The sequence below is a fragment of the Epinephelus moara genome, chromosome 1 (assembly GCF_006386435.1).
Source record: "Epinephelus moara isolate mb chromosome 1, YSFRI_EMoa_1.0, whole genome shotgun sequence".
Classification (NCBI taxonomy): domain Eukaryota; kingdom Metazoa; phylum Chordata; class Actinopteri; order Perciformes; family Serranidae; genus Epinephelus; species Epinephelus moara.
In genome coordinates this window covers 40,848,590-40,872,061 of record NC_065506.1, presented here as the reverse complement: position 1 = coordinate 40,872,061, position 23,472 = coordinate 40,848,590, and the positions used below count along the sequence as shown (strand labels likewise).

General features: G+C 42.6%; 2 protein-coding genes across 13 annotated transcripts in view; one reads left to right on the top strand and one right to left on the bottom strand.

Annotated features, from left to right (window-relative positions):
* Nucleotides 1-13,515: 13,515 nt before the first annotated feature.
* Nucleotides 13,516-16,764, top strand: dbx1a (developing brain homeobox 1a). The gene is made up of 4 exons (XM_050043476.1): nucleotides 13,516-14,011; nucleotides 14,114-14,215; nucleotides 15,731-15,933; nucleotides 16,054-16,764. Exons 1-4 carry the CDS (start codon nucleotides 13,645-13,647, stop codon nucleotides 16,333-16,335), a joined length of 954 nt encoding a protein of 317 aa, XP_049899433.1. The 5' UTR covers nucleotides 13,516-13,644; the 3' UTR covers nucleotides 16,336-16,764.
* Nucleotides 16,765-16,813: 49 nt separating this feature from the next.
* The window catches only part of nav2a (neuron navigator 2a), a 293,430-nt gene continuing 286,771 nt past the window's right edge, over nucleotides 16,814-23,472 (bottom strand). For all 12 annotated transcript variants that reach the window (XM_050043281.1, XM_050043303.1, XM_050043296.1 and 9 more), the window contains 5 exons: nucleotides 23,095-23,166; nucleotides 22,747-22,943; nucleotides 22,550-22,668; nucleotides 20,406-20,606; nucleotides 16,814-20,219 (listed from right to left, as the gene is read on the bottom strand). In XM_050043281.1, the coding sequence (XP_049899238.1) occupies nucleotides 20,094-20,219; nucleotides 20,406-20,606; nucleotides 22,550-22,668; nucleotides 22,747-22,943; nucleotides 23,095-23,166 (715 nt within the window). In that variant the 3' untranslated portion in view covers nucleotides 16,814-20,093. The remainder of the gene's footprint in view (nucleotides 20,220-20,405; nucleotides 20,607-22,549; nucleotides 22,669-22,746; nucleotides 22,944-23,094; nucleotides 23,167-23,472) is intronic.

Sequence of the window (23,472 nt, the reverse complement as noted above, 5' to 3'; positions counted from 1 at the left end):
AGTTATTATTCTGTTGATTGATGTGTTCTGCAGAGTAAATCAGAGGAGAGAGCCTCACGTACATTTTGAATGCAGCTCAGCTCCCATGTGGTGTCTCGACAGTGTAGGACTGTGCAGTGAAGATGAACAGAGAGTCAATGCGCCCTCAAAGACCTGGGCGGTGAGGCTTTCCACACAGTGGTTTGATTGACACTGTCTGTCACAGGCAATGAACTCGACTGTCTTTCTTTTTTTTTTAGTCTCCATTCGTTCCCGGGTTACATGTGAGGGAAATTTAAAACAAAGTTTTACAGTTATTCATTAATATTTATTTGTTTGACTGTTAATTAGCCTCCCCCACTCTCAACAGTGACAATATACATGCTGACATTTCCATTCTTAAACCCCTGACTTCCCAGTCACTGTCACACATTTACATTTTCTAACCTCTATATGCAAAGGCAAGTTGCTAGAGGAGCTGAATGTTGCCTCCTTATGGTGCAGCCTGGTTTAAGCCATTCAAATTCAGCCTCAGTGTGGAGGTGCAGGGCTTTGCATATTCCTCAGTCCTGTGGGACCTCAGCGCAGGCAGGCCTACCTTTGTCTGCACCTCAGCCTGTGGACCTCTGGGAGTTCTTTGCTGTGATCAGGCCTCCATTTAAACAAGTGAAACAAAAACAGCATTTAAACCAACCAGGTTCCTTCCATCAGAGATTTATTTGCAAGCTGTTGCCCTTCTGCTCCTGGTCCGAGGGTAAATGCAAATTCCTTAAATCTTGACATTATTTCCCAATCTATACATTCACTATAAAAAAATCATCCAGTTTACCTGCTGTTGTAAATTTAAAATCAAACTCTGCGTGGTGCAACACTGAATCTTCTAAATAGAAAGTAAAGATTATGTTCAGGTCTTTTTATTGAGGGAAAGTAGGCCAACTGATTACTTTTTTCTCCATCTGTTATTTTCTTTTTAATGACACATTCTGGCACTTCAAAAATCTTCTCCAACAATAGATCTAATATAGGCTACCCTCCAGCCCTCTCCCTCACCTCTGTTTCAGTCGGCTCATACACTTGTGAGGACCTATTGCTAAATTAGTCTGCTTAGAAACGGAGAAGAGCCTTAATTAAAACTTCATCCTCTCTCCAAATCCCCCTCTCCACTTTATCCTTCTCTTCTCATCCTCTCTCCTCCGCGGCAGCCGCATCTCATCCAACAGACAGAAGGGAGACGTCGTTGACTTGCACTCCGAGGCCTTCACTTGTTCGCCGGCCTCAATAGAAACTCCCCGTTAGATACAATGACCTTGCAAATTAAAGGAATGACTGTCCAAATTAAATCAAGCAAGGCAGCCCCATGCAGGCAGCCCAGGCTCTCAGTCTGAGCTTAGCCTGCTCTTTGCTCCCCCCCCTTCCAACCCTTCAGTTTTTCTCATAAGCGAGAGGTGAGCAGGGAGAATGAATGGAGGTTTTCTTCACAGTCCTCCTTGAGATGCTACTTCTTGCTAATTAACTGGTGCTCTTTGTCATCTCCTCTGCGAGTATGAAGGACCTCGGGGAGACTGAATAGAGCTTTCTCAACTGGCAACCCTTGCCAACTGTCTCTTGCTCTCATGCAGTCGTCATTCCACTCTCTTTGTCGGATGTTGCAACAGCAAATTAATTGATGGGGCTTTTATTAATTAGTTTTTTGCGAGCCATTGATGCCATTATCGTCGCTAACTTGTGAATTTTTGGAGGGAAACGGCTGATTGTGATTGACATTTTTGTGCTTGCCGGTCATTAAAAATGAATTTTCATATGAAAGAGGAGTAAAAACATCAACTTCAGAGTGTGTGTGCGTGTGTTTAAGTGTCTGTGTGTGTGTGTGTGTGTGTGTGTGTGTGTGTGTGTGTGTGTAGTCTCTTTGCATGTGAATGCAGCCGTGATCCCTGGACTCAGGAGACAGCCTATCACAGCCTGTTATCTCTAATCCTTGAAATATTGTCCCAGTTCAATGAGTGGTGTAAAATTGGAACATATGTGTCATTATTCTGTAAATTCTTCATTATGAGCGTGATCGCCTGTTGTCGTCTCATCCTCACCTCCTTTCACAGACCGTTTCTCACAAGCTGCAAACATCCCATATAACAGTAATCGTAACTTATGTCATTCATTTCCAGCCAACACTCAACACACAAATTTCAGATTGCACGAATGATCGCTGCAGATTTACTTCAAGGAGATGCATGAGTGAAACTATGTGTCTGCCTCTAACAACAAAAGGTAGCCATAATTTCCCATCCATCTGCGGGGATCTTGGAGATTGTCGGAGATCTGGCCAAGCTGTGTTGGTTGGACACACGTCGTAAAGCTAATATGGTTGGACTCCCAGACTGTGACAGTGAGATTTGCTTCTCCCTTGATCAATTAGTCTCCGCCTGTCCCGCTGTATCTGCCTCAGAGAAAAGACTGTAAAGATCTATCAAACCGTAGACTCAAAGGCAAGACGATGGGAAAACATTCCAGGAGGACCATGGTCATGGATAATAGCTGGAATCACATTGTCCCATGAAAAAACTAAAAAGTAAAACAACTGGAATCAAAAACTCCATCTCTGTGTGTGGCAGGGCAAACAATAGGTAATTCTCCCAAGTCTCCACGTCTTGCGTATTCCCTAAACAGGAGGTGAGCTGTAAGAGCAGGTTGAGCTCCTTGCATCCTTAATCCGGCTCATATTTTACCAGAATGAAAGGACAACGTCTCTTCTTGAAGCTTTACCTCAAGTGATTTTCTGAAGCCAAGTGAAAGTTTCAAATTCTTGCTCTGCGGCTGTTGTCTTTGGAGTGGACTCTCTCTCAGGCCTTTGTGCTCTCCTTGACCTTATGTGTCTTATCATTTGGCCCTGCAGAGCAGAGGTCACTCTGCAATAGGTGACCCTTCCCCCTGCCCGCTCCATTCGGCTTTTGTACAAGTACAAGAGGTCTCTAGGAAGACTCTCCAAGATAATATACAAAGTACTCTGTGATTGAGCTTTGAACAACTGGCAATGGAAGACAAAATGAAAAGTTGAGGAAGATTTAAAATCAGAACAAGATTTACAGATTTCAGCAGTCTACTGTTAAGTCTCTTGATGCTTTTTAGAAATGCTTCCTCCTCCATGTTGTTTCTGGTGGACTGGCTTAACCCCACATCCTGGTCATTAGTTCATCATGAGAGGCCATTTGCAATCCTGGTGTTTTCCAATCCTTTGTTTGCCCAGCTGATAACCAGGAGAAAAAAACATGAAAGCACTCTTGCATCTCTCTGTGTCTCTGATCTGGATAAACTGTCATTTCTCGCTCATTAGGCAGAACCGGCTCTGAGCTCAACATGGCCTCTAAACCAGAGGAGAGAGGAGGCGTGAAGAAGAAGAAAGGGGGGAACAGACTGCAGGAGATGGTGAAAGGGATAGACGAGTGATGGTTTGGAGAACTGACAGGCAGAAAGGGGGAGTTAAAGACCTGGCGGAGGGGAGGTCACCTCACCTAGGGCCTGTTAGAGCACCCATAATGCAATGATGGGATCAATTACAGGCCACACTGGGACTGAGATCCAGCACAGGCCAATGGCTCCAAATGGCTGCATGTGACTTTGAGATTCAGGACTTTGACTGCTCCAGAAATCAGACCTGGGGGGCGGTCTGCTGTGTGGAAAGTCAGTCAGACCACATTACTGCTGTCTGTATGACCAAAGACCCTGACCGTCCTGATGGTCATCATGCCTCACAGAGTTTCAACGGGGTAAATGGACCGGCTGATGGTCCACATCCGGGTTAAAGAGGACTGCAGTGGTCCTGTCAGCTGCAGCTGTTGGCCCACACTGGGGTGTATCTAACCATGTGGCTGCTGTCATGGCTTCATCAACAGATGTTTGATTTACCATGTCCAACTCAAATATTTCACAAACTTTGTATGACTCAATTACAGCGCAACAACTGTAGATGACTAGAAAAGATGCAGTGCAGTCAAAAAGTATTTGGGTAGTAACACATTTTCTTTGTGTCGGCTTTATATGAAACAGTCAGTATGATGATCGCATGCAAGCTCTCAGCTAAGGCTGCAACTAATTGCTGTTTCACTCTTACTATGTTGATTATTTTTTTCATTTAATCAGCTCTGGCCATTAAAAGCTCTTAAAGCCTAGTGTGGGGTTTTAAAATTACTTGATTTGTCCAACCAACACTTGTAACCCAAAGATGTTTAAAGGAATAATTCAAAGTCTTAGGGCTGCTGTCAAACTGCGCCTACTTAGGGGAACAAAAAAGTTTGTCTTGGGTGAGTCGGTGCAATAAACAAACAAGAAAGGATGGCAGAGGAGATACCCGCACACCAATGTAACCAGGCTAGGAAGTGACGGCTGAGATCAATTAAAAAATAGTCAATTTATTTAAGACGTCTTTGCAGAAAAAAGAGGAAAAATGCTAAAAGAGGAAAAAATTATGAAGAGCCAATAAAATAAGTGCTACTGACATGAGTGCTTCACAAACCAAACACAGACAGAGTCCTACCAGGTGCCATGACTCAGCTGGTGCCACTAATTAGATGAGAGCAACTCTGTGGAGCAGAGAGGAATATTTCACCCTCAGAATCAGTCAGTCATGACATGTTACCTTGAATTCATGAAGGAAACTTTGTTGTTCTTGCATGCCTCTGCATAAAACGGTGATCATATTGATTAACACCACCAAAAACTATATCGGACAAGTTAACAAACTTAAATCAAGCCATTTAAATTTTGGTTTAGTTTATTAGGATCACCATTCTTCTTGGGGTCCACAACTCACATTTAACAGTGAACAAAATAACAGGACTAGACTAAAACATTGACACACACAAACAAGACAGCTCCTAGTAGTATAATACATAAGATATACTTTTTCATGATTACATTTGGTAAGTAACCTCCAGTTTGGGGCTGAATTACCTGATGATGCTAACAGAAAGCAATCGCCAATTGTCACTGCACCACAAACACAATCAGACCCTTCACATCCTGAGACACACGACACAGTCAGACTTGCGTTTGATATTAATATTTAGGTTTTGACAACTTTACTTATTGCTTAGTGCTTTATTGTTTTCCTGTGTGATGTGTCGAGGGAGTCATCATTTGTAGTAATTGACTGTGTGAAGAGCCACAGGCATCATCAGACGCTAGATATATTTTCCCTGGTGTTGCTCTACTAGGTTTTTTTTCAAGCCATCTTCACTTCCTTGTTGTTTCGGGTGTTTTTTTTTTTTTGGACAATCAATTTTCAGCAGTTGGATTAGTTGGATTGAGGTCAGGTGATAGACTTTGACAGCCCAGAACCATCTATTGTTGACTCTAACAAAACTGTTATCGCCTTGTTTGCACGTTTGTGTCCTGCCACATTTTTCGACAACTGTGGCCCTATGTAGCCATAATAGTGGTATTTTGATGTAGACATTAACACCCTCAAATGAAAGGTAAAATCCAGCACTTCATCATGCTTGTCACTGTTGTATTTCAGAGTAAATGGGCCAGAGGACATGAACACAATAATAAAAAAAAGGTGGTGTTGTCTTAATAGTTTCTGACTGCACTGTTGCTTCAACATGATAGTTGGCTAAACAACACAGTAGCATAATGGTAATAAAAGAAAGGAATTTGTGGATCAAAAGAGGGATTCATCCAAATATTCAAATTATTTTTGGAGAATCTCAAAATGCATCCACTGTATGATGATTCAAAGTGCATTACAGTCATTTCCATTTGGGCCATATTCAACAGAAGCCTCAGATGTTCTGACAAAAGAACACTGGTTTGAGATACAGCATCAGCAGAGACTCCTATTATCACCTTCCCTTGAAACTTTTTACATTAAAGCCACAGAATCTGAAGGTCAGCAGTGTTTTCTTTGGTCATGTTCATTCATGACAACATAAACACTGAACTCTTGCACCCGGCTCTGATTTTTTTTTTTCCCCAACGTGAAAGCAGATAAGTGAAAAAAGCTAAATGTTCTGTCGTTTTATTGTTGATCTTCGATTAATCATGAGAGGCCAAGTGCAAGAACCGTGTCCAGCCTTGTTTATGTGGGGCTCAGCTAGGGCCCTTTCAAATACACACACACACACACACACACACACCCACACAGTGGCACATGCAAACACACACTTGTGCAGCAGGAGCAGCAGCAGCACTGAAAAGATCACTGGTTTCCTCCTGTTATGCAAATGCATCAAAACGCTTGAGTGAGAATTATATATGAATCCAATGAGGCTTTTTCTCTCTTTTAGAAATGCTTAGCCACAAGTACTGAGAGCCCTCAATGGCAAGCGTCCGCTTCACTCCCTGGCCATGCGTATTATTCAGCTTGACGAGACGCAAACTGACATAAGCACCCGGGCTCACTTTCACCCACTGGCAATCCGATTATATGGCCAACACGGCATCAATGCTGCAGGGCCAACAGGCAGTGAAGTCCGTCAAGCATCCCCTCCTCCACCCAAGCCCCTTCTTTCCCCATTCATACCTTCTTCTTCTTCAACTGCTCTGCACAGCTACCCCTCCCACATACATACACACTTCTTCAAGCTTCCAGCCCCAGTAAACAACAAACTGCCAGACTAGTCGTCAAATAGCAAGTTTTAGCCCAAGCAAAACTTTCTTGGAAAGATGAAAAATTTGTGAAGTAGAACTTTAAGTTGGTCCTTTTTATGGATGTCAGTCAGTGTACATGACTAAAACAAACACTATATCATTATTTTGTGATCACATATGGAAACAAATCCTGCACACAAGCATTTTATTGCATTTTTCGTCTATCTTAAGCTTGTCTTTGCCGGCTGTGCAGCTCCACAGAGCACAAAGACAGTATTAGGCAGCTGCATGTGGTGGCCTTCTGAACTCTGTCTAGTGCCTGTTCATTCCATAATAATCAGATATTAGAGGCTATATCTATATCAAACAAGTGCTGCAGGTCAGTCGGACCAGGAGAGTCACCACTGATGTCACAACGGGACTCCTAAGCTAAACCGGTGTTGACAACCACACAGCCTGGCCCTCTTTTCCGTGCTGCGCGGTGACGCTTGGGTCCTCTGACGGGGCACCCGTTGAAGCAGTGGGTGTTTACATGACGCTACCCGAAAAGACTGCCAGGTGCTCGGGGGGGTTGGAGTGGAGGCTCCTCTTGCAAATCGCCCCGCATCCGTGAAACTAATGTAGAGATGAGATTAAACTCGCAGAGAGATACATTTGCAATTGATTAACGCTGAGCCACTGTGACAAATTGTATATACTTTTGAGGGAGTGTGTGTGAGTCTTTGTGTGCGTGTGTGTGTCTGTGTGTGTGTGTGTGTGTGTGTGTGTGTGTGGACTTATTACAAAATCGCAGCCAGATTATTGTTAAAACTAGATAGGGTGGATAAACAACAATTTACACACCTGATTCAGAGTATTTTTGAGCACCAGATGCTTTTGTCCGAAACCAGAATTAAAATATTTAGATGTTAGATAAATCCTAATGATTTCAGGTAGAGTATAATGAGCCAGTGGAGGATGTTCCACCTGCCGGCCTGCGCCTTCTAAAACAAGGATTTAGAGGACTACTGTGTTTCCTCTGCACCCCTCTGTTTTGTCTGGTATTAATGAGCAATTAACTTTGCATACAAGGTCACAGACAATGGTATTGGTTGTCAGATTATGCTAATGCTGTTGGCTGTGGCTGCACTGAAAGAGGACAGGGAATCCCTGTGAATAGAGAGGGTTGTGGCCTTTCTCCAAGATGAGAAAATGATATGCAAACTGTACCAACATGCGCTTTAAGAGGATTAGGACACCACTCGACATCCATACTGACAACTGCTAATAAATGAGCAGCAGAATGGGGAGGCAAGTGTCCCTGCCTGGCCCAGAAAGAGCAATTCTGCTCTGAAACTTTGTTTGGTTGAAAGTGGAGCTTGTGTTGTTGGTGCTGGGACAGTTAATGAAAATGTAAATGTGGAGTGCGTGTTTTAATGATGTGACTTGATGAGTTGTGAACGTGGGAGGTGAAGATGAGATCAGGAATGATGACAAAAGCCCAACTGAAAGAATTCAGTGTGTGGTGAAGCAGACGAAAGAAAGAGCCTGGGGTGAAACTAAGAAGTTGAACTCCCGTGGCCAAGTGAGAGGGAACAGGTGCAGCCAGAGTTCATACAGAGCGCTTTGTGCACTGATATGGCTCCAGTCCATTTTGGGGACGAGGGAGGGGCCCCATGTTTAATACAAAGTTAATATCGATTTAATGCTTGTCACCGCTCTTCTGAATCTTGTGGCATTGCTAATTCGCTCAGTGTCGAGCAGGGCTTTTGCGCTGCCCGCACCAGATGCTGCGGGGACCTTCAGTGCCGCCGGCGAGCTGAGGTGAAGCCGCGGCCAAAACACCCCAAGTGGGAGCCACCGCTGAGGTGGAGCCCGGTCACAAACTGAATCAGCTGAAATAGATGTTTGGTTAACTTCACATGGCAGGAGCGAGGATTCACTAGACGAACTGTGACATTTTAAGGCACGATGGACTCAAGTCTGAAACAGTCTGGCAAATAATGTGCAGTGGTGGCAGAAGTATTCAGAAACTTAAAGCTACAGCAGTTAACTTTTATAAACAAATAACTTTTGTCATACTTGCTGAAACTGTAGCTGTATCCTAAAAGTAGTACATTAGACTGATAATCTGTGAAAATAACATATTCCTCTGACTCATTTTACTTGAATAAAATTTTGTAGAACCTAGTGGAGTATAGGACCTCTACTTGTAATGAAGCATTGTTCAGTTGTTGGATGGATGGATGGATGGATGGATGGATGGATGGATGGATGATAACTTTATTGTCCACCTCAGTGGGATTTTTGTCTTTGGCTTCTCTCAAAAATCAAAGAGGCACACAATACAGCATTAATACATTAAGGCAGGTAGGAGCAATAAGTTACATAGATAGTAAAAGAGAGCACATCTTACAGAAATAGTAGTGTTTCCTGATAGTCATTCTGTGTCCATTGCCTGTATGGCATGGGGAATAAAGTACTTCTTATATATGTCCTGACTGGCTCTTTCGACCCTAAATAGACACCCAGACGGGAGCAGCTCAAACTTAGTGTAATGGATGTGAGGTATTGGCAATTATGTTTGGCCTTCCTGCGTACAGCTTTGACAGATATATTGCTGAGTTGTTTCTGTGACTTGCCAATCACCTTCCCCGCAACGTTGGCAATCTCTGCGAGCTTAGTGTACCGTGCTGTAATGTTACGTAAAGGTTCTGTAGGTAACTTTAATAAACTTATCTTTTTGCCATACTTACTGAATCTATCACTCTACCCCGACAGTAGTGCATGAGACAGATAATCTCTGAAAAAAACATGTTCCTCTGGCTCCTCGTAGTGCTCCTAATGGCATTTGCAAGAATCCACCAGGCCTGAACGCCAACAACCAGTCAAAGAAGACATCAGTCGTCTTCTGTGGAAGTTAAAGTTAAAGCAAGCTTTCTGGCCTTGGTCTCCTACTGTTTACTTGTCTTTACCATGTATGCTGTTGTTGGCGCTGCATGTAGTAATTGACAGCCATGTTAGAGACTCCTCTGATTGGTTGTTTTCATTCAGGTGCGGTGGATTCCTATGAAGGCCATTAGGAGCACTACGAGGAGTCAGAGGAGCATGTTTTTTTTTTCTTCCAGAGATTATCTGTCTCATGTACTGCTGTCATGATATAGCAACAGTTTCAATAACATATGATAAAAAGTTTCTTTTTTAAAAAACACTAAATACAGCAAGCAATACAACAATAGAAAAATGTGTCATTACAAGCACAACTCCAAAAGGTTCTACAAAAGTTTACTTCAAGTAAAATGACATGCAAGCAGCAAGATTAAGTATCAAAAGTAAAATATTTATTATGCATAAAAGGGTGTGTTTCTGAGTGTTATTTTATATTATCTGCTTATTTCTAATGAAGAAATAAGTAGCATTTTAATTTAGCTGCCTGAGGTGGAGCTAATTTAAACCACTTAATGTACTATTTAATCTGTAACAATGCATTCTGTTTTGTACGTAAAGTCTGAATTTGCAATGTAATGAGTATAGATTTCAAATAAAAATCAATCAAATATAAAATATAAAAATGGAAATATTTAAGTAAGGGACAAGTACCTCAAACAGTACTTGAGTAAAGAACCTAACACAATCAGTGGCACTCAAATTCAACTTTATTTAGAAACTTCTATGTATTATATTATTATATTCCTGGAATGATTTCAGAGACTTCCAGTACATATGGCTATAAAGTACTGAGTCTAAAGTTAATCTATGTTTGTCTTTCTGCCCATTATTATCTGCACTTATGGATAAATATTATCTGATATCCATAAACTGAGTCATAATTTTTATGATATCCAAAAATATATGAAAAGACCATTGTCTAGTTGTATTTGGCAAACATGTAGTGTAACAGAAAACGGTTTAATCTGTCAGCATGGACGTGTTAAGTGGAATAAATCGTTTCATTTACCAAACCCTGATGGAGTTGGATGCCTGCTGAAAGGGCTGCAGGGCTGAGATGGATGGATGGGTGACCGGTGTCATATACGAGGCTGCAACCAGTCAGCACAATCTGTTCACCCCCGGGTTAAGTGAAAAGATGGGGAGTTCCCTCTCCTCGGTGCGTCCACGTCACCGATAAATAATGAGGGAATAATAAACAGTTAACCACCTGTCGGACCCGCGGCACAATGGGACGGCCCATAGAGAGCCTCTCATGCATGGGTAACATATTTACTCAGCCCCTTTCACTTAACGAAGCAGAAAGAGACGCGAGACAATGGTTAAGTTCATCTATTTAGTAAAGTGGCAACTGTCGGAGAAAAAGTACCAGAATCCGATAATATTCAGATAGATTTCATACAGTATATTGAACAAAATATAGCTGGAATATGTGGAAAACCATGAATTAATTTAGGAGTTTTAGAAGTTTAAGTGCCAGGCGTCTATTGGTAATCACTATAAGGATGTTATATAAGAAGTGGTGGATGAGTAATCCTCCCTGCAGGGATATAAGTGATAAACATCAGTGGGTAATCCCTGTGGGGATATTAGCCCATCATAAGTGATCATAAACATAATTAGTGTGGTCATTATAAATATTATAGCTATATCAAAGGTTAAAATACCACCAGCATATAATTATTAGGCCTAATACCGGTATGCTGGGACAATAATAAATACATAAACTCACAAATGCGCACCACTGACACATTAATATTTTGTAGCCTATTAAAGGTAGCCTGTATAGTGTTGGACCTGGTGATGATGGGTTAGAAAATATAAATGATCTTACAATGCTGTTTTAAAAAAAAACAATATTATAATATTGTTAATTGAATCTAATAGGGTATTTATGATAAAGTGATGGGACTTGAGTGGGCTCTAACAAGGGGGAGGGGGTGTTGTCGGTGGTAATATTTCAGAGATGTGCTTTTAATGGCCTTAATTCAGCCGCAGCCAGCTGTTTTTACTCGGCCTGGTAAAAGAGCGGGGACGTGGCAAGCTTGCAAAGCTCGTAGAAATTAGTCTCGGTCAGCCAGAGCAGCCTATGCTTCCTGCTAACCATCTGCTTACCGCTCACAAAAGGAGGATTTCGGGCAGCCAAGTAAAGGAATATGGGCTCATAAAAAAGCTTTGAAGGTCTCGTTACTTAGCGGAGGTGTAGCGGTGGTGACGGCGCGCGGTGTTAACGCCTGTTTGTGCGTCCTGCGCCGCTCATAAAGGAGACGCACCTCTGATAAGCGTTGACTCTCTGCAAAGGCTCATTTCACGGAGGCGTTCCCTTTTAATTATCGGATTGTGGCCAGTTTATATTAGATTGATGTCGAAGCACTTATTTGAGCTGATCCCAAATGATGCAAACTGACTGGCTGCTTTACTTAAGACAGAAATGTCAGTCAGAGAATAAAGCTGACGGACTAATGGGGACGAACAGGTGCCGTGAAGTTCTCTTTAAATTAAGTCAGAGTTGGTTTACACACACTTTTAATTAACACTGAGCCTTTCTTCTTTTAGTGACTGATGTTAAAAGAATATTTCCAAAGCAATATTAGCTAGTAAAACAAACATATGATAAAAAAAATCAATCATAATTTATATTTTTGGTTCTTAATATAACCTAATTTCACAGACGCACCATAAACCCTTAATGCAGAGATATGTCGATGTTTTTTCGTTAAGTGGAAAATTAAAACATATTGGTGCAAATTAAATTAATGGCATAAATGAAAAAAATTAACCATTAACAATTTAAAAAACAGTTTAATAAAATCTAATAAATTATAAACATTTCTGTTTTTTCGTTCCTTGAATGATTTTTCAAACGTTTCCAAATTGTTTAATTGTATTTTTTATTTTAATTGGGTTTCAAACTGGCAACAATTAGGCATTTTTTCCCCTCTTTTGGTCTGCAATGCATTTTCGCCTGATTGCTTTGCTTTAACGGGTTTTCAGGGGCAAAGCTGACAGAACACGACTATCAGGCTCCAAGTCGCTTTAATAAGAGTTTTATATGGGGTCTCAGTGTCCGCTCATATGAATGCGTTTTAAATCAAATCACAGATGCACTTTTATTCAGCCGGTTAAAATAGCAGAACAAAACCGTCTTTAGAAATAAAGCTTTTTTTATTCCTCTGGGCTTTTTTTGAAGCGGAGAGAGGGAAGGAGAGAAAGGCCGAGGGGCGCCTCCTCCGCAGCTGAGGGTGACAGTTAGTTCATGGTTAACAGGATCATGAGCGCACGGCTCAGGCCGCACACTTCTCCTTTGCGCACTGAGCTGCGGCTCTGCGCACTGAATGAAGCCTGTGCAAAAGAGTGATATTTAACACATCTGTTAAAGCGTTTTGATAGCAGAAATCCGTTTAAGACATTATTCCATGACGAGGGCCAGATTGAGTGTTGAGAATCCTATGAAACCCTAAAACTGATTTACATTTGAGATGCTGCGCAGCGTCTGCAACTAATGTAGATTTAACAATAAATATACTGAGTTATTCTGTTAATGGTATTATAAAGCTTTGGTTTAAAGCCTATTTCTAAATGTAGGTGTGTATTTTTACAACACTGGTAATAGAATAAAAGAATAATTTTACATTTTAACGAGTGTATTTTATATCCTGCATAGCAGAAAGACACCCTGAATGGACAAGGATAAAGTATCCTTTATAAAGTGCTCATTAAAAGTCCCCATATAATGACCGAATCTGTAAAGATTGCTCTTTAATTAGGCCGCTTGCCTCTGCCAAACAAAACAAATTGAAAGGAAAGTGGTCAACATGCAAAATTGATGACTGAGCCTCTTTTGTGGTGGGGACATTGTGTGTTGCTTGCTTATGAAGTCTAATGCAATCATAAATTGCGTCCTTCGGCCAATCAGCGGCCCGGGGGATGCGGCATGAAAGCGACCCATGTGGAGAACTTTGTTGAGCCCCATTGTTGCGGCTGTCAGCCCTGAGCCGAGGGCCGGGGGGGGGCAGGCTGCTATAAAACTCCTCTCCCCAGAGTGAGGAAACCAGAGGAGTTAGCAGCCATTCACACGACTGATTCTCTCCCAGCTGACACACGGAGTATCTCTGATTTCACACACTGACTCTTTTTTTTCAAACCGGGACCATGATGATCCCAAGCGTCATCGCGCCTCCTGCCTTCTACCCGGGGCTGTACCGGCCCGCCGCTGCTCTGCCGCTCCACCAGACGCTGCCGTCCGCCTTCCCGACTCACTCCAGCTTTCTAGTGGAGGACCTGCTGCGGATAAGCCGCCCCGCCGCCTTCGTTAACCGGACTGTCCCGTCGGCGTGCGCTTCGCTGACCACAGCCACCACCACCGTGTCCTTCGGCGGCGCGCCCGCGGAGCGCGCGATGGCCACGACCGCGGTGACGCGCGAATCATGCTCGCCGAAAACGTCTGTGTCCAGCAGCAAGGACCCAACTTTTCTCAAGTTTGGAGTGAGCGCCATCCTCGCGCCTTCACCAAAGACCGGTGAGTAGACAGTTTCTGTCTTCACTTTGAGTTGATCTGTTTAGATTTATTTTCCTCATTCATGATGGTGATGATTTTAACATGTGTGATGTTCCTCCACAGCGTCCTCACCCCCTGCACTCCACAGCCTGCACTCCAAGACCTTCCCCATCCCCTGCTTTGACGGGACCTTTCACCCCATATTCAGGACGCCTTATTTACCAGGTAGGTGCAGCTTTTACGCACTTCTCCTTCATGGATCCATCTCTCTTCAGCCTTTAGAATTCTGTCTGAGCTAATTGCATTTAGATGTAAAACACTGTCGCACCCTGTCATATATTTTTACCCAGAAAAGAAGAAATCACTGTCTCGTTAATGGGGAGCGCTGGCTCTGGCCCCTGCCCGGACCCACCCACCCACCCCCTAATTAACCAATTATCCCAAATCGTCACGCTCTAAATTTGAGGCGGGGTGGCGAGTTATCGTCCCCCCTGTTTCCCATTGGGGGCGTTTTGGCATTTCCCTGGCCCCGCGTTTTCCCACAGCGCCCGGGGGGCCACCGGGCCGCTGTGGCGGGCAACAAAGCCTTCAGCACCGTGACCAATTTGGTCAGCTCCCACCGGGCGAACCACCCACACACCCCGGAGAGTGACTTTTACCAGGGGGGCCAAAGGCGTGAACCAGTCATGCACTAATTTCCCTATTAGGCGCTATTGAGAGTTTTCAATATTCTCACAAGACCACATAGCGCGTCGTTGTTCCTGATTCTTCTGCGGCCACAGGGCAGCTACTGTCAGGAGGAAGTCCAGTTAGCAGGATGCAGACAGGGAAAGTGTCTGTCGCGGTGGGAGCTGAAGTAAAGCGAGTTTTTAAAAGCCCAACTGCGTCTAAAATGTCCCAGCTGGGGAAGGTTTGTCCCTGCATGCTGCACGGCCCATAGGATAGGTTACCACTGACCTCCAGTCCTCACTCTCTCTGTGCCCTAAACGTTTATTCTCCAAGCGGACCAATCAGCGAGTTGAGATAAAGAATAATCTCTTAGAAAAGTCTATAAAGTCGCTAGTCCGTGCTTTCATTCAGCCAAATCATAATGGAGATGGAGTCTTTTCATGGGCTCAGCTGAATGCCTCAACAAAACAACTCCAGCGTCCTGAATAGCTTTTCGTGTTCATTTAATGAAAATGATTTGAAGGCACGAAGAAGAAAAAAAAGCGCCATTCCCCTCCACTCTTCACTCCCCCCCTCCGGGCATCAGTATTCTGGTATGCAGTTGTGTTTAGTTTGAAAGTGTAAATCTCCTTTTGTTGCGATAATATATGGCCTTCGCCGCCTGTCCAGAGTCTTTTCTGCGTTAGTTCATTACTACACAATTACCGTTCACGGTTTATTAACTCCTCTATCCGCCCTCACAGGGTTCCTTAAAGGATATGCTACCTCTTTACCATACCAATGCGGTTGGGGACCGGCCAATGTGCTAATTAGTCACCTCGTGCCATTTCACTCAAAACGGAGACGTATTGCACAGTTCCAAAGGGAGAAAACTTCCAATAATAACCGGTTGAAGAGTCTTAGAGAGAAATAATCATTATGTTCATATAGAGGCCTGAGTGGGTTTAAGTTTAGATTTATTTGGTCTTGGTTAGGGATCATTTCTGCTCTGCACACACTTTTTTACACGTGGATATGGCAACAAAAACAAATCTAACAGGTTCCAATTCCTCCTCTGTGTTTGTATTGTAGCATCTTCATCCGTTGTTCCCATTCCCGGAACCTTCTCTTGGCCCCTGGCCGCCAGAGGGAAACCCCGGAGAGGGATGCTGAGGAGGGCGGTGTTTTCCGATGTGCAGCGCAAGGCCTTGGAAAAGATGTTCCAGAAACAGAAATACATCAGCAAACCTGACAGGAAGAAGCTGGCCTCTAAGTTGGGCCTAAAAGACTCACAGGTAAAACTTCACACGCGCTTAAAACCTCCAATATGTCGTGCGTAATTTGCGCGTAAAGACGCTGTTGCGCATTCCATTACCTGATGTTTTATTCACTCACCATTTTCTCCACCTCAACAGGTGAAAATCTGGTTCCAGAACAGGCGGATGAAGTGGAGGAACTCAAAGGAACGAGAGCTGCTGTCGTCCGGTGGCTGCCGCGAGCAGACGCTGCCCACCAAAGCCAACCCGCACCCGGACCTCAGCGACGTCGGCAAGAAGTCCTCAGCCGAGGAGGAAGATGAAGAGGAAGAGTTCGGAAGAGAGAGAATGAGGGCGGGGTCCAGCATCTCCTCTCCGTCTCTTTCCAGCAAGCACTCGGACTTCTCAGAGTCAGACGAAGAAGAAATAACAGTATCTTAATTTATTTTAAAACGCAAATATAGAGAATATAACCCACGTTTTGTTTTCATGAGACTGTGACCAGATCTGTAAGAAGCTGCCGGCCTTAAAGGGGACCCCATACATGTTCAAAAACACAAGTTTCACTCAAGTTTGTTGCTTCATCAGCGCATGCGCACTCTACAGGATCTGCTTCTTAGACACAATTTGCTGTTTTGCACAGCTTTGTTCAATTGTACAGTATTTTGTACAATTTTGTATGGAAATTTTATGCCAAGAATATTGAGTTACTTTTACCTTGACCTTGAATAGAGTTGTTTATTGAAAAATGTAGCTATTTCGTTAATAATTTATATGAATTTGTTTAATAAGTATGTTGTATTATGTGCTGTATATATGTTTATTTCACACATTTTGTACAAATACCAAATAAAATTGTAAACAATTCCAAGTCAAGTGTTTGTGGTGTTTTTTAAAGGAACCATTTGCCAACATTAAATCATAAATAATCATTAATTTTATTGAATCACAATAACTTAAGACTAGTACAGTGATATCAGATTTAATTCTCCGAGCCCTGGACAGACCAGTGATGACAAACCGCATCAATCTGCTCTGATGTAAAGAGACTGTACACAAAATACTCCTTTTCAAGTACTGTAACAAATCGGCTAGAAAAGTCATCAAAATGCTGCAAGATAATCAACTATTTACAAAGTTATGTTACATATAAAAAATGTACATAGCAAAGAAGGCTAAACATTCATTGAGTTTGTGAGTAATAAAACTGACAGACAAATGCTTGGACAACATCCACACCTCTCAGTCTCTTTGTGCTTACAAGGACCATAGCAGGAGAGTGTCTATAAACTACACAGACACACATACGGACAAAGAACATGGGCCACAAATCTTTAAAGTCCTCACAAGTCAGGTTCCATGCCGTGCGTCTCGGCAGTGCTGGACACCACGCACGGAGGGGGACAAAATGCACGCTCAGCTTTTGGCTTCCATTTAGAGATCAGAATGAATGTTGCATAGGATCGGTGACAAAAACACTGAAAGCGATGGAGGCTGTGCTGGATGACATGACCCCCAAATATTCTTTAGATTTCACGCCACAGAAATGATGTCAAACCGTTTAACATTATCATTCAACCACAAGTACCTTTATACTTTTAACCTCAGATTAATTATATCACTATAAACAAAGCAGCATATACACTAGTTTTCACTTAATTAGTTCAACATGTTTGTTAGGACAGTTTTGTTCATCACAGAGTCACATCAAACAGACTATGAGCGTGGACATTTAAAGGATGGGGATGAGGTATAAAATCAGCACATCTTAAACTTCCCTCACCCAATCAACCTGCAAAATTTCGAGCACCAAAAAAACATCTATATATTTATTTATTTCTTGCTAGTGGTCCAAATATTTACACCAGCTTCACAGCACTGGGTCATACATGCATACAACTTAAATTTTAAAACCCAAAGTACTGCTTCTCATTCACGTCCCAATCCCACGGCATTGGTGTTTGATATGATGAGAGGTCGACGCCGCTCCTCGAGGAGTGTCGACTCGGAGCCCTGTTAGGTTTACAGCCATTTAGACAAATAAAGAATCGGCTAATGCACATAGTCTGTTTAGAAAAAGAGTAAGGCATTGTTTGTTAGAATTCAGTCCAGCACCAAAAGAGAGTTGTGCTACAACAGCCTGTTTGGGCCAATGTGCATGGAGATCTCAAAGGATTATTGAGTGAGTCGATGCAAAAACTTAGAGGCGTTATTTGTGAAGTCACGCAGAAAGTTACAACACAGATGGAAAAGGACAATATCTCAAACACTTTAAACGGATAAATTGAGCCATGGTGAATGTTCAATTCCCAGTTTGCACCCTTTCCTCCTGACAGTGTTTGTTTTCATGAGAACTAAGACTCTTGATTTTAAAGGGACTTTGTAAGTTAGATTTTGTCCTTGCCTTGCTTTGTAAAATTAGCTATAAATGTTGGTGTTTACAGTTGTGTGTTTGGCCAAATAACAAATGCACATAATAGGTTATTCTGCTTCATTTCAAAGGAACTACTTTCTGGTGGAAGAAAAGTTTCTCAGCTTTGAGGCGGGATGTGCCCACTGAGGACCCTTTGTCAACTCCAAAAGAAAAAGATGTCAGCAGGACTTAAGGTGAGAATTTTTTGGTTAAATTGGCTTGAGATTTTTTTCCACAGACTTTGATCTGGTGGTGAAGCAGTGCTGCTACAATGGCTACGGTTACATGCACAAAATATTTCAGGTTTTGCCTTTTCTCAGAGAAAGACAGTATTTCTATTAAGCTGTTCACATGCATATTCCGTGCCTCAACATGTCGCTATAATCGCCAAAATATGGAAAAATGGAACGGCTGGAGCCGCTTGTCATTTTGCTTCTGGCATCAAAATAGTCTGTGGGATCGAGTGAACACAGCCTCCCGTTTTCATTCTTTTCTTTCATAATGTTTAAAAGTAGGTCTGTGTCTTCTTCCACACACAAATGTGGGCATTTCTTTTGGGCATGTATCTCTGTATCAGCCTTGCAAAGAGCTGGCTGGTTGGTTTGTGTAGAACTAGTCTGTGACAACGCACAGAGCTGACAATAAGCTAGATACATGTCAAAGAATGCTCCTGAAACCTAAATAATATCAGCATATCCCACGTCTTAATCAGAAAATGCCTAATTCAGAAAACGGCCCATTGCAGCTTATCCAAAATTTGTCTGTGTCTGTTTACCTGACCCCTATCATATTCAGAATAGTAGTGGACTATTAGTGTGTATGTAAACATAGTCGGTGTTTGCCTGCGTCCTTGTTACCACACATATATTATGGATTTACATGTATAAACACATCAGTTCTCCTCCATTTTGTCCACTGAGAGCTTTGAATGCAGACATTAAAATCAAAAACATTTAGCTGTATCTGATAGGAACTGTTTTTATTAGTGCTCTCTTGATTGCTTTTTGTTGACACACATTTCCTCCATTGTTAGTACAATGCTATTTCTTTCCCCAACTTAAAAATCTGATTTCGTTTAGTTGGGGTTTGAACAAAATCAAACAATGTCTAAAGTGTGAGCAGACATGCTTTGAGACGAACATTCACTTTGGCTCGATTTACCCTAACACAGTAAACTTCAGCCACAGAGTCGGAGGAAGAGCAGATAACTGCCGGCTGTTCGTCCGTCCAACCAACCAGCAGTGTCTCATCGGTGTTCTCAGCAGCTGGTAGCTCAGGCTCCCTGATGCTCCAGAGACAAGGGTCTGTATTGCCACCTGCAGGACACTCAGATGCACTGCAGCCGGGCAGGCCCAGGAGTATCTCAGCCTGATGAGCTGGAGCTGATGCTGTGGCTCAGTTGAGGATGGAGGACTCCAGGCTGGTGTTTAAGATGCTGATGGCTGGTGATGGTAATGACGACGCCTCACTACGAGAGACAGGCTGTGTGCTTTTATTATCTGTCTGTCTGAAGTAGATGTCAGGCTCCTGACAGAGGAGCCACGGGCCACAGCGGTGAAAAACAAAACAAAACAAAAAAAACAGCGCAGTGCAGTAGAAACTTTTGTTGCCCGTTTTCTGAAATGCAGTTTGAACCTTTTTTCTCTTTTTTAAATATTTGGGTTACCTGCACCCAAATTAAGGTGGCTGGATTTTGTGGCATGAAATTATACTCTAACAAGAAGTTCTCCAGCTGAGAACAGTTCCTATAAAAAGTTCCTCCTGAAAACTGATCCCAGTGTCGGCATCACAAAGTCGACTCTAGCGATGAGTCCAGGATGTCGTCCTGATGGCTGTTGCTGTTGGAGTCGCTATCGTAGCTCTGTGGGCTTGATGATGTTGCCGCCTCCTTTAGACGCATCAGCATGTTCATCTGTCGGCAGAAACAAATGTCAGTCTCATTAATCTTTACAACTCATAGATAAAAGAAGCACCTGTTCCCTAACACTATTTATGAGCTTTCATGCCCTGCAACAAGCTAGGAAGCTATGTGTGTGCATGACTACCCTGCCTAAGCTAATCTAAGAGTCTGTACTTCTTCATGTGTATTTCCTCTCACCAGTGGGTCCGCGTCACTGTCGCTCTGTGGTGGCTCTTTCCTGACTCCTTCTCTCGGGGCAGAGTAGCCGTCAAACCCCACATCCTCTGGGCGGAGCTGCAGCAGAGGGGGCCATTCAGCTGGAGTGGGCGTGGCTGACCACGGGTAAGTGTCAATAACCCAGGCAGCAGGGTCCTCCCACGCAGCCCTGCGGCCGTACAGCTACAGAGGGACACAGAATGTAATAATGAAATATGCGTGAAGAAGCTCTGAGGCAGATTTAGTGTTTTGGGCTTGAAGTTGCAGTTTGTCAGTATTTACTGAAGGCCTGTTTTCTGCGGAAAGTTCTGCCTCTAAAAAAGCAAATTCTACGTCAGGTGTTAAAGCAGAGTTGCTCTAGGGAAGAGCAAATTATATATAAATCTCAGTGACAGCAGGCATTCGTGAAAGCTGCTTCAAATTATTTAAATCAGTTGCTCTCCACGTTATCTTAAATTCGTGAAGAAAATGTAGATTTTCTTGCATGCATCCATGCTAAATGGAGAATCCAAAAAGGCAAACATTCTTCATGAACTTAAGTCATTGGGGACAGCAAAACTGTTTTACCAACTCTCACACAACTTGTGCAATATAATTCATGTCTCATTTATTCAGTCGTATGCTCAGTACTTTCCAAACACAAGGCATTCTCGCTAAAAGTTTACAACATAACACACCTCCTCCAAGAGCAGTGTGCCCATTAGCATGCCCAGGAACGCTACTCAACCATGCATGAGACAGTTTGTACTGATGTGTTTTCAACTGTAACATTTTAGCAAAAGTGCATGTGTTTGGGAAGTTCTGAGCACACAACTGGATAAATGAGACTTGGATTATACTGCAGGAGTTGTCAGTTTCTAAACTGATGTTTTGCTGAAACGTATCCGTTTAATTCATGAAGAATGTTTGCCTTCTCTTCACAAATTCAAGGTAACGTGCTAAGTAACTCATAGTGCAATATTTTTCTCAGTCGTGCAATACTACCTCTCATTGTTGTATGAAATTCAATATACCATCGATTCAGGAGCAGTCTGTTTTTTCCACCATTTTAGTAACTCTTGTACTTATCGTACTCTATAAGGAAATGGCTTTTGCTACTTGAGAACACTTCTGTCTTGTATATTTTTCCAGATATTTAACACTCTATTGTTCTAAAACTGGGCCCAGTGAGTGACCCTGACCCGGGGAACCCACTGGTTGTTACTGGTAGTGAACGTTAAATTGTGGTTACTGTAGTTAGTGTTACTGTAATTTGAAGCATTCTCTGGCACAACAATTTCCTTCAGGATAAATAAAGTTCTGTTGAATTGAACAGAATATACAAATGGTCAATTTGCAGGTGAAGTATTCATTCAAAGAAATGCAACAACCTCTGAGTTAAAAATCACAGCAATAATAACAAATGGACCATTATCTGATTATTATACAAGTTTAAATTTAACACCTACAAAGCTGACTTTAGTCCTTTGATATTGTTTGATACAACTGATATATTGCAATGGATTCTGTTGTTGTTTTTGCCTGAGTCTAGCTGTTTAATTTCCTAAGAGATTAGTTTGTCCTATGATTCATTTGTTTTAACAATTATTATTTTACTATTTTAAAGTAACAGATGCCAAGTGAAGTATTTCATGTGGAGATGAACTGCAGCCTAAGTTTAAAAAAGAAGAAGAAAAAAAGTGTCCATTTCATCATGCACAGTTTCTCTTCTAAGCTGATTAGACAAATTCCTGTAGTGAACTCTGCCTTCAAGCTCCCGTTCACTCACACTCAGAGGTTGCATTCTGGTGATTAGCTGCTGTCTAATTGAATCAGATGCTAATTACACGCAGATTAAGAGGACAAATTGAATCCATTTCACTTTGATGAACATAACCCTGGTCCTCTGAGAGGGCAGGTCTGAACAGTTAAATCATTCTCACACTCATTACCCTGCAACTTCATTCTGCTGGATCCTCTTAACAGCCCCTCAGGATGTTAAATCAAATCAAGTCTCTATTAATTAGTTTTATTTTTATGGCTGAAAATATAATCAGGATCCCAGACCTGGTATCAGAAATCACCACCATTTCCTGCAAATAGAAAGTTTTTGAGATATTCACAATGACAATCTGTGTGTGTGTTACCTGCAGTCCCTCTCGTATGGCCTCCAGCATGTAGGGGATGATGGAGTAGTTCCAGAGGTCAGTGAACCAAACCCTGGATCCCTCCACGTCCATGGGACAGGACAAGAAGAGACGAGGTCCTGCATGCCACAGAGCAGAGAGGTAAGACACTGACATTTATTCAAGGATCTTTCCTAAATCATGAGTCAGTCTCTTACCGATGGTGACATCAGAGGAGCTGTGTGTCTCCAGGAAGCGGTTGAGGTGGTGCCAAACCCGCGGGATCCAGTCAATAATCTTCACCAGGTCCATGTTGCGCGTTCGGCTGCCGATCTCCGTCTCTATCAGCTTCCTCCTCAGGTAACGACCAAGGAAGCCTTTCACTGGCTCCATGTGGTTGGCACATAGCACCCACCTGGTCAGAGAACACACAGGTGTAACAGGACTTTACAGCATCATACAACATGGTAACAGTTTGCCCCAGATTTATATTGATTTTAAGACCATGTAAATCTTTCAATATGTCCAGATGCCACAGTGGGTGGAGGATATCAGCAGCAGTTTACCTGAAGTTGTGGTGAAGCTGCAGGTTGGGGGCAGATGACGTAGCTTGGCTCATGGTGCCGATGATGTAGGGGCTGAAAGGAAAGAAAAACACATGTTGTTATTCTTTCTCATCAGGTTACATCAGTCCATTAAGCCAACTTGTACCAAGTCAAGTGAAGCAAGTTTTTTTTGGTTCATTGGCATGCTGTAGACATATTCATTCTTTTAACACACCTGCACATTTCAGTCCTTTCTCAGTCATAATGCAGTGGTCATGTATCTAAATTCATTCAACCATTGATGAGGACCTATCTTCCTCATATTCGGGTTCATACTTGCATTCTAGGTTTCTACTCAAACATCTTTACATGCTTCATTATTTGAAACTTTGGCCATGT

Bases quoted from the DNA above. Each gene is read 5' to 3' on its own strand.
- dbx1a (XM_050043476.1), top strand. From the start codon at position 13,645: ATGATGATCCCAAGCGTCATCGCGCCTCCTGCCTTCTACCCGGGGCTG. The intron at 14,012-14,113 runs GTGAGTAGACAG...GTTCCTCCACAG, and splicing joins CGCGCCTTCACCAAAGACCG to CGTCCTCACCCCCTGCACTC. The intron at 14,216-15,730 runs GTAGGTGCAGCT...TTTGTATTGTAG, and splicing joins CAGGACGCCTTATTTACCAG to CATCTTCATCCGTTGTTCCC.